We start from the raw sequence: 18361 nt of genomic DNA on the forward strand, positions 1-18361 counted from the left end.
GATGGTTTTAGTAACCGTTGCTTTATAATATAATTTTAGATCTGGTACAGCTAGGCCACCTTCATTTGATTTTTTTTTCATTAATTCCCTTGAAATTCTTGACCTTTTGTTTTTCCATATGAACTTTGCTGTTATTTTTTCTAGGTTATCAAAATAGTTTTTTGGGAGTCTGATTGGTATAGTGTTAAATACATAGATTAGTTTAGGTACTATTGTCATCTGTATTATATTTGCTTGCCCAATCCAAGAGTATTTAATATTTTTCCAGTTGGTTAGATCAGACTTAGTTTGTGTATGGTTTATAATTTTGCTCATAAAGTTTCTGATTTTCCCTTGGCAAATAGATTCCTAAATATTTTATACAATCAGTAGTTACTTTAAATGGAATTTCTCTTTGTAACTGTTGGGTTTTGTTAGTGATATGTAAGAATGCTGATGACTTTTGTGGATTTATTTTGTACATAACTAATTTTCTTTTAATATTTAAAAATGTTTTTAAAAAGTCAAAAAGGAATGAGAGTTGCGGAAAAACCTAAGGATTTTTATACTCCATGCCAGAAAACATCTAGGAATGTGAAATAAAGAATAGATGGTTCCTTAAGAGAAAGGTAGTAGTCAAGAGCTTGGGTAAAATGGACCATTAATACAAGTGAATGAGAAATATTGACATAAGCCAATGGACAAATTACAAGCAAAGGGATTATTAACTTTTAGCTTCTATTTATAGAGATAATTTTGCAGATGTTTTGTATTGGATATACTCCTAAAGTTCTCCTGGTTTGAGAATTCAGTCTTCTTTTCATAGCTGTTTGGTGCTATATTCAATAGATCTTTAAGTAATCTTTTATAGATCAATTCACGATCTTGGTATTACCATACTTAATCTAATTTCAAAGAGTTACTAGGATTTCTGTAATGACTGATTTCTTTTCTATTTTTTAAAGAAGATGCTTCATGTATGTTCACCCAAACCATACCATCTATTAGTTCAGATCATTTACCACAAAACATAGTCTCTATCCCAAAAGGAGTATGTCAGCATGGAGATGAAGAGTAAATTGATATGAACACTACTGGGCCTTACAGTGACTAGGCCACTTGGTACAAGTGATTCAAGTCACACTCACAGCATCCACCTTAATCACAGAAACCTGGAACAAGGATATAAGTATTACCATAACAAGCTATTATCCAATCTAGTTGTCTAAATGTACTAGCACCTATCTTTGGTAACTTGACAAATGTCATGTAAGGTAGTGCCAAAAATGAAGTATAACTCTTTAAACCTAAATGGACTTCTCATTCTACTATGTGGTTAGTCCAAACTTTTCATTTCAATGATAAGGAAATAGAAACCCAGAGAAGTCAATTCACATTAAGTAACATGTGAAGGGGTAAAGATTAAAAGGAAGCAATTCTCTATATTCCATGCCTCAAATATCCTATTCTGCTTCTGTTCTTAAATCTCAGACCAATGTTCTTTGCAGTAGTTCAAAGCCCAAATCTTCTAACTGCAAGTCCATTGTTGTATTCAAGACTCAGCCCGTAATATGTTGTTAACATAAAATTTGGAACCCAAAGCTAATAAGAACCTTAGAGATAATTTAGTGATAGCTTCTAGAACTAAAAAGAACTATCCCAAGGTCTTGGGTTTGTTTGGGTCTTCAAGCTAAGAATGGTTTTTATATGTTTAAATAAAATTTTGCTATTATATTTAAAACTGTTTCTTATTTTTCAGAGGAGGAAATAGCCCTAGGGAGATTAAAAGATCTGTCTAAAGTTAAACTGGTAACAAGAAGAAGAACCAAAATTCAAACCCAGATCTTCTAAATTCATACAACTGTACCTTCCACCACACCATGAAAGGGAAAGACAATGACATACCACAGGAGAAGCCTAAAGCCACACTTGATCTTAACCCTGTTTGATTTCACTGAAGTTTCTATTTTTCTTTAAAGGAATAAACATTCTCTTTGTCTAAGAAACAAGAAGGTCTAAACTATCTATTATACCATGTCCAAGCAATTTTTAAAGTCAATTGCTTATGGAAGTTCAGTATTTTTCTCCTGGGAGCTATTTTCACTCACTATACAATCTATAATTATAATTCACATTTAAAAAGAAATAAATGAGATTGGCTATTAATCATCTCTTGGGTAATTCTGATGTACTCTAAAGTTTCCTTCAGCAACATGAGCTTGTTAAGTTGTTAGCAGAAGAAAGGTTTTTCCTTGAACCTTTAAAAGTCAACTTAAGTCTAAGGTGGAAAGTTCTGGCCCACCCCATTCCAAATAATGTGCTGGAACTGCCATGAATTAGGCTTGAAGAAGAAAAATATCCAAACCTACCAACTCGTTACTTGTGGATGTAAGTCGTAGTTTTTCTTCAATCTCCTTTCCGATTTTCTGAACAGTCACCTGAGTCTGTTTAATTGCACACTGAGCTCTGTGAAGCCTGCAAATAAAAGTTACAGTAAATGAAACCCAGTTTCTTGACCCAGCAAAGGAAAGGAGAGGAGAACTCGTGATTCTCCTATCCTTTCAAGTTTACAGAGAATTTTTCTCATTACAATCTGCTATGAAGGAGCTGGTTCAAAGATTGTTATTCCTATTTTAGAGGTGGGAAAAATAAGGCTCAGAGAATAGGAGTTACTGGCCCAACTGGGAAATGTAAGACATTTAAGGCTGCAACCCAGGGCTCCAGAGACCTTCAATTTGCCTCTTCCAGGCTTGGGCCAGCATTTTATGTGAATATGATCATTTATCCCATTAACTAATAAAATATATCAAAGTCGGAACAAAGACAATAACACAGAACTTTTAAAAATATTTTTTCGTAACAAGCCTGTCAAGAAGGTGAAATAAGTATTTTTATTTCCATTTTATAGATAAAATTGCTGAGACAATACAAAGCTAATATTTACCCTAGATGAATATTATTACCAAGACTCAGATCTCCAACTTGAGTTATCTGATTCCGATATCAATAATGTCTGTATTATTCTACTTCATATACTAAAAAGTTATAAAGGTGTTAGAATAGTATGTCTATTAATTCAAGAAAACAAAACAATTTCTTCAGTCTTCAGCATATTCAGAATATTTCAATATATTCTAAGCATTATAAGAATTATGAAAGAAAAAAAGCTGTCCAGAGAGCTTAACATATATAATTCATTCTCAATGCCAGAAATGAAACCACAGGGAATGAATTTTAAAATAATAGAACTAAAAAGGACTTCAGAACTCCTATCTGTCACAAGGGAACTTCCTCAATGATAGTACCAACAAGAGATCATCAAGCCCTTGCTTAAAGACTTCTAGAAGAGACAACTTATATAATACTCAAGGTATCCCACTCTATATTTAAAACAAATTTAAACTACTGAGATATGACTTTTGGGAAGGAAGGACAGAAGAGATGAAAATGTTAAAAAAAATTCTGATTTAATACAGAGCAGGACTGTACTAAATGTCATTTGAAAATATTCACTTCAAACCCAAGATTCTTTAATTTTATTAGTTAGGTAGCTCTTCCATACATTGAGCTTAAATTTCCATATTATTTCTATTTGATAGTCTCATTTTTGTCCATTTATTCTGTCTTATTTTTGGAGATGAACACTTAACCTTTCTTTCACATAAAACTCATAGGACCAAAATATAAGAGTGATATTTATTAAAAGGTGACACTAATATAAAATTACAAATTCAAAAAATTTTAAAGTTGGAAGGGGTGCTAGAAATCCATTCGTCTAAGCCTCTTGCTTCACAAATGAGATAACTGAAGCACAGAAAGGAGAAGTGACTAATCTAAAGTCAATAGCTAACAATGTGACTATTACATAACATATACTCCATGCTCCCAGCCTAAAGGCCTGGATCACAAAGCTAAAGCTCTGACTAAAAAGGGGATGAGGGTAAGAAAGAAAAGATCAAATAGAGAGGACAAGACACCAAGAGGTAACAATGTGGATACATGGGAATAAGATCCAGAATAGCTGCCAGACCCACAGACCCACAAAGGTAAATGAGATTAGAACTCTTGATTTTTAAGCCTTCTCTATTTCATGTATTCTTCATATACTTACACATCACAAAAGCAATTATTTGTACAGACTAAATGCTATTTCTGTGAAAATGCTATCTTTTTACAACAGATAGAATTGATTCCTCTTCTAATAATAAGATTATAGACCCATGTATACACATTTCCACAGAACTTTAAATTTTCAGAAACTGCTTAATGGACACAGAGAATTTCTTAGCTCATTATTGCTCATAATCTCTATTTTCCTAATGGACAAATGTTCAATAGTTTTCTCAGGATTCCCAAGGAATCACACTGAAGAATTATTACCCTACTCTCTAAACTCCTAAGAGTTTTTTTTGTTTTCAAATCCTGCAACAACTATGCTGTCTCTTAATGTTGGAGTATTTAAAAGAACAGAATTCAGTTTCCTAATTGTAATGACACAATGATCCCTAGATCCATGTAAATCTCATGCCTATAGAGTTACACAGTCCAAAAAACAAAGAAAAGGTAGCTAGCTTCTCAGCTTTCTCTCATACAATTCCCCCACATGTATACTTTGTAAGCATTTCTCATCCAAACGATTTTGATGAATGGAAAGATTTCTAAATTCTCTTAAATTATCCTATTCTTTGCAGTCTTACCATTACTAGGACTTCTCAGGGGAGCAAGAACTCACCAGTGAGAGGAATAGGGCATAAGAGGAACAAAGTCAGATTTTTAAAATTTTTGTTTCCAAATGTAAGGATTTGTGGCATTTCAAATCCTATGGCCCAGTAAAAATTTACTGCAAATCAGTGACTGGGAGGAACTCTTCTACAATCCCAGAACAGAGCCCCCATTTTACTGTCATGTGATCTCTGTATACAGGATGGCCTCTTTACTTTCTGACTACCAAGCTTTCAAGACTGAATTCAAATGCCACAATTTCTATCAATATTCTTCCCTGGTGGTACCACTTAGAAGTGATTATTTCCTTCACATGATACCACAGCACTTGTATTCTTCTTAGTCATTTTACATATAATTGGTATTTTATATATGTATGCATGTAAGTATATTTTGTATCACATCTACAAAATTCAAAGTTTCTTGATTGGAAGTAGAAATGAACTGACCTGAATTCAAATCATACCTATGACATTTATTAGCTCTGTGACTATGACTAAATCGCTTAACTTTATTGGGCCTCCGTCTCTTCAATCGTCAAATGAGGATAATAACACTTAAAATCCCGGTGAGAAGGGCTGATTTTTTTTTTTTTTTTTTTGGTGGGGGAGGTTGCGTCTTTTGTAGTCCTTCACTTGGCACATGATCTGGAATATAATGGGCATTTAATTTTAAAAAAGCTTGCTGACTTGATGACTGAAACACCTACTCCCAAGGAATCTTGTGAGGAAAATGTTTTGTAAATCAAAAGCGCTTTGTCATACAAAAACAAATAATGGTTAGTATTTTAACATTCAGTACCAAATACAGTAGATGTAGGTGCTTGTAAAATGAAAGCATATAATGATTTCAAAATCATCATAATTTTAACTTTTCTAAGCTATATAAGTCATATCACTAAAAGATAAATACATTCTTTTTGTGATGGCAAAGAATTGTAAACGAAGAGGGGAGGAATGTGTGTGTTAATTTGGAAGTGCCCAAACAAATTATAGTAAAAGAATATAATGCAAAGTTATTATCATGTAAGAAATTAATTAAGATCTGGTGTCAGAGATGTCAGAAAATTCTGATAAGACTTGTATGGACTGATGTGCAGTGAACTGAGAAGAATTAGGAGAACAATTTATATTATATCAACATTATAAAAACAAATCATTTAAAAAGATTTAAGAATTCTAATTAATATAATGATTATGACTCCAGAAGATGATGACAAAGAATGCTACCAACCTCCTAATAAAAGAGTGATATAATATGAAGAATGAGACACAAGTTTTTGGACATATTAATATGGGAATGTTTTAATTAACTATTATTTATTACAAGAATTGCATTTTTTATTTTTTTCATAGCTGGGGAAATGTGATGAGGGCAGGAAAAAATATGTTTGATAAATGGAAAAATTTAAGATTTAATAAAAGGAACTGTTCTAAATAAATGGTTAACAAATTAAGGAATACTAATCTACAACAATAAAAATCATCATAGGTAAAATTCATAGTAATTAGTAAGAATTCAAGGCATTCCTAATTGGAATATCTGTTGATAGGGAAAAAAACAACAACAACAAAATAGCCTACAACTTTAAAAAGTAAGGGGGAAGGAAGAAAGTGCTGTCTAAAATTCACTGGTACTATGCAAACAACCTTGTCAAATGGTTAAGACTTTGAAAATAAAAATGATTCATGACCATAATTAATGTATGACTTCAACTATTTGGCTCTTACTGCCCCAGACGATTTCTGATCTTACCTTAGGGGCTTAAAACACACAGACAGAGTCACATTTCCTACAATCTTCAATGTTATCCAAATAAAATTTCAGAGCCCTTGCTACATCAAGACAGTGCAATAACGTTCCCTTTGTAACTTAGCAGGAGAATAAAGTTTTGGAGTTCTGGGGCTTTTAAAAATAACACAAACCATCTCGATTCCACCTCAGGGAAGGGAAGTAGTCACCCTATCTCTATAACTGACTGCCTGGTTGCAAGAATGTTCCTTGATTTTGCAAGCCTGGGAAATGACTCTATAAGGAATGAGAAGAACATTACCTAATCCCTTGGGTAACTGAAGAGTCACCACAATGCTAACTCTAAATTTAAAAAAAAAAAATTGCTTTCATTAGTGCTAAGAGACAAAATAACACTGCATGGTCTATATTATGCTCAGCGAAATGTTATTTCTGATAAAGGGATGCTACAAACTGAAAAAGACCTGGATTTTTATGAAATAAGAATCAACACTATAATATGGTGCTCAAAATAATTGAATTTATTTTTGGAATGCATTAAAAACAGTGTTCAGAATAGGTAATGCTGCCACTGTCTACTACCTGGGTAAACCTACAAGGAAAATATTTGATAGCACAATTTAGAAAGGCCATCAGCAAAATAAAATGAGCTAAAAGGAGGGTAAGCCAGGATAGTCTAGGATCAATGCCCTATGAACACCTCTATGATAAAAGTAGGACAGTCCCTGCTTTCAAGGAGGAGATATAACATATATAGGTTTCCACTGTAAGGGAGACGGGAAGGTCTCAAAATCTTTAGTGTGTAACTGCCAAGGAGATGGTATTGCCCCTTCTTTAACGTCATTTCCACTGATAAAATCATATCAATTTCTCATGTCCTGACAATGCCAAGGACTTTGAAAGCAAGAACTTTGTTTATGGCTCTTTAGTATCTGAGGCTACAACACCTGGGGGGAATGCTTGCCAAGTTGTATCTCCACACTGGGTCTTCAGAGAATACTAGGCTGGAAGCAATGCTAATTCCTTGGACTCAGGATCTTGGGCTCTCTCTATTGAGATGTGAAAAGGGACAGTGGTCAAGATGGTGTTGGTGGTCTGACTTACCTGGTACATGCTGCCTCCTGTCTCCCTCTATTAGGGTGCCCTGGATAGGTAAGCTAGCTTGCCTGCTTTGTATCCAATAGATGGTTGACATGAGGTCAAGATGAAAGGTCCCTCCTTTTCCATAGGAGTGGTTCCTTAAATGATGGCTGAGAGAGCAGGGCTAGACAGTAGACGTGATCTTAGGGAGACTGACACTTCCAGGGATCTTGCAGAACCTGAGCTCCTTCTCCACAATGATGTCTCCCCTCAATGATGGTTATAAGGGTTGGAATGCAAGCTAAACTGGTGGTTTGGAGTGACTGCTAATCTCAAGGCTCCTGGGTTCAGATTTCTGGGTTATTACCATCAGTTTCTGAAGAATTATTATTATTTGACAATACTTGAAAGTAAAAAAGGAAGAGGCAAAGGACATTGTAGTTTCCTGAGTCTTCCCTCTCTGTGAAATTTCCCTAACTTTGGTTTATCAACTTTCTACTCTCTCATATAATGATTATCATACTTGACATGCAAATCAAATTATTTTTAACACTCCCCTTCTCTATATGATAAAAATATTTTTAGAAATAATGAAAATAAAGCAAAACTTTAGCAAAGCAAAAACCAAAAAAGAAATGCAATGAATATGTTCTTATACTGACTTGTGTGTAGTATGTGTGTGTGTATGTATATATAATACCAGCATATCAATAAAATAAAAATTACAGTAGAAAAAAATGAAATAATGGATTAATATTTTAATTACAATGATGCATTTTGTTAAAAAGAGGGTAAAAGTTATACCTACATACCTGCTCTGCTACAGTGTTTTCAAGCCTTAAATTTTTGCAAATTTGTCAGATTGCCAAAAATTAATTTACTTTACATTCATTATGGTCAGATTTGTCAATCTATCTTTGCTCACAATTGATTAAAGAATATTTTTTTGTTTATTTTAATTTTGAAAAATCTCACATGAAACAACAGATTCATAAAGTTAAACATAGGTTTTAAGTATGACAGAGATTCCTAAAAATTTTATTCCAGATAAATTTTAATAAAACTGAAATGACTAAAAACAGGTACAGTTTAAACAATTACTACATCATACAGTAAGGTAACATTGTATTTTCTTAATATATTCTTTAGTTTCAAAACAATTTTTAAAAAATAAGTTTCCATTTTAAGAAACTATCCTATTTCAGTAAAATATTTTATAAGTGAAGTGAGATTCTCACTTATCAAACAGAAATACTACATCTCTAAGTTCATACTGTCCCTATTTTAGATTTAAGATACAAATAATTAAGTGGTTATACAGAATGAAACAAATTAAGAACTTCCAGTTGTCTTTATCATCATTATATTATCACTCTTCATTTCTACAGAGATGTGTGGTATCACAGGAATTAGAGACACAAAGTGCATTTAAAGTGAGCGGCAATGATTCCAAACCATTAAAATTTTGCTCTGGAGATAAAACCTTAATACAATTGAGAATTCTCTGAATTAATTACCACAAAGAATGCAATATTCACTCTTTTTAAATTCTCCACAAATACTGCCTAAACAAGGGAAGAGTACTCCTCCCACCTTGTTATTCTGAGTATTATTTATGTTGGCACATGTCACCTAACTCATACCTGTTTTACATGTAAGCACCTTCAGGACAATAACTGTACTTCACAAATCCTACATATATACACACATACACATATATACACACACACATATACAATATATACACATATATACAGAGAAAGAAAGAGAGAGAGAAAGAGAGAGAGAGAGAACGAACACCATGTTTAACATCATCTGGGATCGAGAAAGAATGATGGCCACAGAATCAGAAGATTTAGAATTGAATTTCAGTTTCCCCCTGTCTGAGTTGTTCAACCTTGGGAGACTCATTAACCTCCCCTGGGTCTTAGTTCTTCCTCTGTAAAATAAGGAATGATAGAGTCTCAAATCCCTTCCAGTTTTAAATTCTATGATTCCCATGATCAGTACATGGGAGGCATTCAATAAATACTTGTTTATGGACAGAATATGACTTTGTCCCAAAAGACTAGAAGTCTCTATTAATAATAAGCAGCTTCCCCATTCTTGGTTTAGACCTTGCACAGAGCAAGATAAAATGTTCAGTCCTTGCTGTATTAGCAGGGTTGAATGAGACGGTAACTGACGGTAACAAAATTGCCCATACTCTAATGGAAAAGTAAATAGTAACAGCGTGGGTGAGAAATCTATTGGACAGGCTGAAGTTGGAACAGAGATATGTGACACTCATTGTGACAAGTTAAACCAAGAAATGCCTTAAAAACAAACAACACTGGAAAAGCAAAACAGTTACAGTATAACAGTCAACTGCTGGCATTTCTAAATTGCATCTCAAGTAACAGCTCACTTCAGGAAAATGAAGTTTCAAGTGAACCACATTTGGCTTAACAGCAGATTAAATTACTCCCAGATTTCCTCATAATAATGTCCATGTGCATGTTAGTAAGCTTGATTTAAAATATATGCATTATATATTAAATGACTCTTATAAAGCATATTGAATATGTAACTATAAGACACCTATAGAAGCTAAGTAGCCTAAACTTACTTTTAATTCAAAGGTCTTTGGACTTTTCCACCAAAATATCATCAACATTTGAAATAGATTTGTGATTCAGATGTCCATTTGTTTCAAGATATTTCTTCAATGATCATTTATAGTACATTAGATGGGTCAGAGAAGAGGGAAAAAGAGGGAGAGAGGAGGGAAAGAGGAATGAAGAGGAGAGGTAGAAAGGAAAAAGGTGAGGAAAAAAGAGTGGAGAAGAAAGACACAAAAGGAGAAGAGAAAAAGAGAAAGGGAAACAAGAAGGGAAGAGACAGGAAAGGAAAAAGAAGGAAAGGAAGGGGAAGAGAGCATCCATTTTAACAGGAGAGGTCACTGATATATACATACACATATATAAATATAGGTGTATGTATAAATGTGTATATGTGTAAACACACACACACACACACACACACACAAAAAAAAAACAATAGATATAAGATAATCTTAGGATTAGGATGTGGTATACATTAACAACTGGGGAGTAGAAGGGAGGAGGCTGGAACCAGTAAAGGCTTTTCATAGCCTAACCTTATTATCCTCATCCAACCAATTTTTAAGACCCAGATCACCTCCCATTTTCTTTACATCTTGCCTGATTATTTCACATTAATTCAACCTTTTTACACAAATGAGTGTAATTCTAAATGCAAATAGTACCTTATATGTTAAAAACATAATAATAAATATTTTATATGAATACTCTTGTTTATACAATAGATTCCAGGCTCCTTTTGACTTTCTGCTTTTCACTCCCTTCTTGAATCACCTTCCACATCACCATTAAGCCGACTTAAGGGTTGGAAAGTGTGGGCACTTGACATACTTGTTCATTGATTAATATTTAAAATCAATTCAAAACATGGCAAATTATATGATTTAAGATAGCATTTGCTTTGTTATGACTCAGCAGATTCCATATGATTTGGAATTGCTCAGGAGTCAGAGGTCTTGTATTCAAATCCCATTTCTGATGCTTACTACTTGTGTGACTTGGAATAATTTTAACTTCCCTAGATCTTACTTTCTTCACCCATAAAATGAAGGTACTGAACTAGCGTCTTTTTTTTTTTTTAATAACTTTTTATTGACAGAACCCATGCCAGGGTAATTTTTTACAGCATTATTCTTTGTACTCACTTCTGTTCCAATTTTTCCCCTCCTTCCCTCCACCCCCTCCTCCAGATGGCAAGCAGTCCTTTACATGGTAAATAGGTTACAGTATATCCTAGATACAATATGTGTGTGCAGAACCAAACAGTTTTCTTGTTGCACAGGGAGAATTGGATTTAGAAGGTATAAATAACCAGGGAAGGAAAAACAAAAATGCAAGCAGTTTATATTCATTTCCCAGTGTTCTTTCTTTGGGTGTAGCTGATTCTGTCCATCCTTGGTCAATTGAAACTGAATTAGCTCTCTCTATCAAAGAGATCCACTTCCATCAGAATACATCCTCAAACAGTATCGTTGTTGAGGTATATAATGGTCTCCTGGCTGAACTAGAGTCTCAAAAATTCCTTCTAGTAATAACTCTATAATCCTAAGATTGTGAGCTCACAAAATAAAATTAATTTTTTCATAAGGAATTACAATACTTTAGAATTAGAAAGGATCTAAGAAACCATCTAATACAAACTATACCTCCTATAGCAACCATGACAAATAGATCCAGACTGTGCATGTAATGAGGAAACCTCGTAGTTACTAATATACCTTATTCTATTTTTATCAAATTCTGTATATTTAGCCAAAATTTGCCTTTGTGCAACAACACACTGCCGTTAGTTTTGCCTTTTGGAGCCAAGTAATAGAAATTTAATCTTTCTTCCCAATGAGCATCCTCCATATACTTAAAGAGAAATCTAATTGCAAAATTCAAAGAATCATTGAATGTTTTAGCTATAAAAGACTTCTGAGATCATCTTTCAGAACTTGATTAAAATTTAAAGAGATAATCTGTCTCAGTCATGTTCTCAAGTCAAAATAAAATTACATGAAACTCCCTGGGTTTGAATGGGGAGGGAAAGGAAAGAGAGAAGGAAAATTTATTAAGTTCCTACTGTGAACTTTCTACTATGCTAAGCACTTTGCAAATATTATTTTATTTGATCCCCTGGGAGATAGGTGCTCTCTTTATCCCCATTTTACAGGGGGGCGGAGCCAAGATGGTATAAAGGACACACGTCTTCTTCTGATCTCTTCCTACGACCCTCAGACTAACTAGCAAATCCAGCCTCTGAATTAGTCCTCAATCAGTAGAATCCACAAATATTGGGAGTGTAACAAATTACCAGTAGAAGATAATTTCAAAGATCTCCAAAAAAGGTCTGTTTCAATCAGGCACAGAGGGAGGCAGCCAAGTGCAAGCAGGCGGAGCACTGACACAGAGTGCAGGCAGTGCAGACCTGGGGTGGTATGGGCTGCTGGAGAATCTATGGGGAGGAATCTATGGCAGTGTTGGCTACTCTGCCCTGGTTGCAAGTCAGCAGATCAGCAAAGAAGTTATAAAAAATCCAACACAAACACAAAAGGTAAAGAGTGAACCTGCAAACACCAGAATCTCACGGGACCTCACCACAACTACCCAGCACCAGAAGTCAGCACAGCCACTGCCGCTTGTAAAGGAAGCTTAGACAATCTCTCTTGCCCTAAAAACAGAACTCAACTTTAAAAAATAAGTAAAAAAAGCAAAAAGTAATTCTGACCATAGATAGTTTTTATGATGAAAGAGAAGAACAGATTTCAAATGCTGAGGAGCCTAAAAGCAGATTGTCTCCAGATGAAGCACCAAAGGGTGACATAATTGGTCCCCATTACACAAGGCTCTCCTAGAAGAAATTAAAAAGGATCTCAAAAGAGAGCTAGAAGAAAAATGGGGAAAGGAAATGAGAACTTTACAGGAGGGTTTGGAAAAGGAAACATAGAAACTATCCAAAGAAAATTCATTACAAAACAGACTTAACGAAGTGGAAAAAGCATATAACTCCATTATTCCCATTTTATAGTTGAAGACATTGAGGCAAATAGAGGTTAAATTATTTGTCTAGGGTCATATATCTAATGAGTTTCTGAGGCTGGATTTAAAATTTGGTTTTCCTAACTCCAGGCTCAATACTCTGTCCACTGAGCCAAGCAGCTGCTTTTGGGTTCTTGTTTCCTTACAATAGATTAGTTTTCCCTAACGTGGGACAAAGCTATCCCAAAACTCCATTGGTCTCTACCTTCCTTCTCATGTAAGGGCAAAAAAAGTTTCACGCATATAACTCCAACTTGGTGGAGGTCTTAAGAATATTAAAACACTGAGGAGATGGAGATGGCAGAATAAAGCCTCCAAATTACTACTCCAAATTCCAGGACAAATGTCGCAGGGATACTACAACCAGAACTCCCAGGTCTAGGAGAAAACATTACAAGCACGCAGAAAGAAACAATTGGAGTATAGTGGAGCAACAATAAAGATAACACAAGATTTAGCAGCTTCCACATTAAAGAACCAAAGGGCTTGGAATATGATATTCTAGAGAGCAATGGAACTGGGATTACAATCAAAAATCACCTACCCACCAAAACTAAATATAATCCTTAAGAGGAAAAGATGAAAATTGAATGAAAGAGTTTTCAAGCATTCATGATGAAAAGACCAGAGCTAAACAGAAAATATGATTTTTAAATACAGGACTCAGGAGCATAAGGAGGTAATCAGGAAAGGGATATCATAAAGGATTTAATAAGTATTATCTTCTTATATAACGGATGATACATACAACTTATAAGAATCTTTTCTTTATTATGACAGTTAGAAGCAGTATATATAGATAGAGGGGATAGGTGTGAGTTTAATATGAAGAGATAATATCTCTTTAAAAAAAATGAAATTAAGGGGTAAGAGAGAAATGTACTAGGAGAAAGAGAAATGGAGAAGTGGAATGATGTAAAGTATCTGTCATAAAAAGAGACAAGAAAAAGCTTTTACAGTGGAAACGAGGGAGAGGAAAGGGTGAATGAGTGAACTTTATTCTTATCAGAATTGGTTCAAAGAAGAAATAAGGTATACATTTAATATGGATATAGAAATCTATCTTACCCTGTAGGAAAGTAGGCAGGGAATATGACTTGGGAGGGTGATAGAGAGGACAGATTAGGAAGGAAAATAGTCAGTGGCAAAATATTTTGATTGAAGAACAGGATAAAACTAGAAAGAATAGAATAAAAGAAGTTAAATACAATTAGCAATGGTAATAGTAAAAAAGAATTTTGAAGCAAGTTTCTCTTATAAGGCCTCATTTTTCAGACATAAAGGGAACTGAGTCAAATTTATAAAAATAAAGGATCAAAAGACATTAACTATCCCCAAAGAGCTATAAAATCATGCATATCATTGGGATCTAATAATATCACTACTAGGCATGAATCCCAAAAGAGAATTTTTTTCAAAAGGAAAAGAACCTATATGTACAAAAATATTTATAGTGGCTATTTCTCAGAGCAAAGAACTGAAAACTGAGGGGAATGCCTATATGATTATGATGGAATATTATTGTTCTATGGGGAAATGATAAGCAGTAGGCTTCTGGAAAACCTGGAAAGTCCTTCATGAACTCAAGCAAAGTGAAATGCACTCTATACAAAGTAATAGCAATGTTCTGGGATAATCAGTTGTGAATGATTTTGCTATTCACAGCAGTACAATAATCTATGACTACTCTGAAGGACTTATGACAAAAGAACTTTCTAGACCCAAAGAACTCATTGTGTGTAAATACAGACTGAAGCATACATTCTCATTCTCTGTCTCTCTCTCTCTTTCCCTCATTTTATTATTCTTGAGGGTTTTCTTTTTGCTTTCTTAATGTAGGCTGGGGGTGGAGATAAGGGGAGGAGAATCTAGGACTTACTTACATTACTACTAGCCTGTGTTATATTGCTACGTGCTTATGTAAATTATGTATAATGCCTCCCATATTGATGGATTTATGTATACCATGAGTATCTGTTACAAAGTTCTGGCCCATATTGATGGATTTATGTGTACCCCTTCAGAAACCCACTAATCTGATTTGATTTCCTATTTCCTTTGGTGTTTTCATCTCCCTTCCTGAGATGTCAGGGAAGGCGTGATCACCTTTTAAGTGGGGTTCTCACCTCCTTGAGAAATCAGGGAGGTCATGACCATCCTATGTTCCAAAACAAAAGAAAGGGGGAGATGTTGGAATCTTTACAAACTGCTAACTAATTAGAGTTGATCTAATCTTACAAGAAGATGTTTTGGGCAGAACCTGAAACAAGGTACTAAGTAGAACTAATTAGTACAATGCTTGTGTTTGCACCTTTACTCATTGGAGTTCACAAGTATGCCAGCTTCACAAAGTAAACTTTGTAACTTTATGAGTTCACACCTCCCTTGAAGCTCTTTGGGCCAGAGAGCACTATGGGAGAAAACCCATAATCCCTCTCTCTCATATCCCACAATTCATCCCTCTTGTATAAAAGAAACAGACAGAGGCTCTCGGTCAGATTTCAGCGGAATTACGCCAGAAGCCCTCTCTCTGAGGCAAGGCAAGAGAGAATATATTCCACTTGGCTGGCTGGTCGCGGAAGAGAGTTCAGCTAGATTGGAGAGGAGCACTCTGGTGCAGACACAAAGCACTTTGAGAGATTTCAGCGGAATTACGCCAGAAGCCCTCTCTCTGAGGCAAGAGAGAATATATTTTCCACTTGGCTGGCTGGTTGCAGAAGAGAGTTCAGCTGGACTGGAGAGGAGCACTCTGGTGCAGACAGAGAGCACTTTGAGAGATTTCAGCGGAATTACGCCAGAAGCCCTCTCTCCGAGGCAAGGCAGAATATTTTCCACTTGGCTGGCTGGTGGCAAAAGAAGAGTTTTCAGAGGAAGAAGCTACGAGTGGAGAGTTCAGTGGACAACCAGATTCATCTTCATCTCACACCACTGTAGTCGGTGGCTGAGCTCCTGCACTTCTCCCACTGAGACCAACCTGGTCTGAAAGACTCACCAGAAAGTTAGCCGAGCCCCAAGTGAAGGAGACAAGAGATTCATTCCATCTCTATGCTGGTTGGAGGCAGAAGAAAGCAGAGGCAGAGGCTAAAGGACAGAACCTTTGGATCTGGCGACATTCGGAGGGAGCTCTTGGAACCAAGTAGAGAGATAGACCTCTAAGCTAACCGGGCTATATTGGAGATAATAAAAGATCTGAACTTTTATCACCTGTATTTTGAGTGTTTTGAGAAGAAAAAGCTCACCACATTTTGGCGCCCAAACAGGGACTGATTCAGATCCATCTGAACTAGATCACAACTTGTAAAAAATTGTTTTAAATGTAACTGGGGAAAAAATAAAAATATTAAATTTTTTAAAACAAAGTAAAAAGAAACGGAAAAAAAAATCCTAACCTGTTGAAAAGACTTGTTTGCATGGAGACTGGGGATCTACAGAAGTTAAGCACCATTGTTAAATACATATACTTACTATGTTAGAAATAATTGTAGGTCTTTTTTTTTTTTATTGTTCAATGGCATATGAATACCTCATTTTATTCCCAAACTGAAGCTGAACTAACAGGATGCTGGTATCAAGCCCACTCCTGTTGGAATGCTTGTGAAGTAAAGTGAAGTAAAGGTGTGAACTCATTGGAGTTCACAAGTATGGGAGATTCACAAGCATTGTGTCAATTAGTTCTACTTTGAACCTTGTTTCAGGTTCTGGCCCAAAACATATTCTTGTAAGATCAGATCAATAATCTATCAACTCTAATGAGTTAGCAATTTGTAAAGATTCCAACACACTCCTAATTAATCCAAATTATGTTTCTTCATTAACTAAGACATGAAGAACAAATAATTTTTAGCTCTCTAAGACTCCTTCCTCATCTGCAAAATGAAAATAGTTACACTTAATTACCAGGGCTATACAAAAGAAAGTACTTTGTTAAGTTTAAGGAGCTAAAGAAACAACGTTTTTAAAACATTTAATGTTTATCATTATAGGTGGCTTACAGAATCTCAAGTTAAAGTGGAAGATGGGACCTTTAGAGGTCATCTCATTTAACTTCCCACCTGATAGAAAAATCATCTTTACAACAACCTTTACAGTCATCTAATTTCTACCTAAATATTTCCAGTGAAAGCTCACTAATGATGAAACATCTTGCTCCACTATCAGACATTTCTGCTTATCACAATTATTTCTTAGACTTAATTGAAATCTGATTCCAGTTTTAGTTTTACTTTCTGAAGTTTTTTTTTTAAGTCTCTTTTACAATACTCACTCTTTCAAATACTTGAAGACAGATATTATCTCCTTATCTCCAAGCTACACAAATCCAATTTCTTTAGTCATATCTCTTAAGATGTTTTATAAAATCAGAATATAACAGACCTTAAAGATCAATCATCTAGATTTCAGAAAGGCCTGGAGAGACTTACATGAACTGATGCTGAGTGAAATGAGCAGGACCAGGAGATCATCATATACTTCAACAACAATACTATATGATGATCAATTCTGATGGACATGGCCATCTCCAGCAATGAGATGAACCAAATCAGTTCCAATAAAGCAGTGATGAATTGAACCAGCTACACCCAGCGAAAGAACTCTGGGAGATGACTATGAACCATTACATGCAGGTTGCATTTTTTTATTTCCTTCACAGGCTAATAGTACACTATTTCAAAGTCCGATTCTTTTGGTACAGCAAAATAACTGTTTGGACATGTATACTTATATTGTATTTAATTTACACCTTAACATATTTAACACGTATTGGTCAAACTGCCATCTGGAACAAAAGGTTTGGCAATTGTCAATACTGTAAAATTACCCATGCATATAACTTGTAAATAAAAAGCTATTTAAAAAAAAAAAAAAAAGATCAATCATCTAGTGAAGAACATAGTGTTTCACTTTTGATTGCCTTTTTCCCAGTAAGAACTTAACAAACATCAGATGGAGAGGGACAGAGTGAGAGACAAAGAGACACATAAACACAGAGAAACAGAGAGAGCAAGAACAAGACAAAGACAGAGACGGACATAAATACACAGAAGAAGGTAGGAAAAAAAGATGACACAGAGCATTTATTAGGCACTGTGCAAAGCACTGAAGATATAATCTATGCAAACAAAATAATGTCTCAACTCCAAAAAGTTACATTGTAACAATGGAAAACAATACAAAAGGGGGAGCTGGAAAGGGAAAAGGATAAG

General features: G+C 34.9%; 1 protein-coding gene across 2 annotated transcripts in view; it reads right to left on the reverse strand.

Moving 5' to 3' along the window:
• Positions 1–18361, reverse strand: part of UVRAG (UV radiation resistance associated) — a 410809-nt gene that overhangs the window by 257431 nt on the left and 135017 nt on the right. For both annotated transcript variants that reach the window (XM_051987076.1, XM_051987077.1), the window contains exon 7: positions 2349–2454. In XM_051987076.1, the coding sequence (XP_051843036.1) occupies positions 2349–2454 (106 nt within the window). The remainder of the gene's footprint in view (positions 1–2348; positions 2455–18361) is intronic.

The sequence above is a fragment of the Antechinus flavipes genome, chromosome 3 (assembly GCF_016432865.1).
Source record: "Antechinus flavipes isolate AdamAnt ecotype Samford, QLD, Australia chromosome 3, AdamAnt_v2, whole genome shotgun sequence".
Classification (NCBI taxonomy): domain Eukaryota; kingdom Metazoa; phylum Chordata; class Mammalia; order Dasyuromorphia; family Dasyuridae; genus Antechinus; species Antechinus flavipes.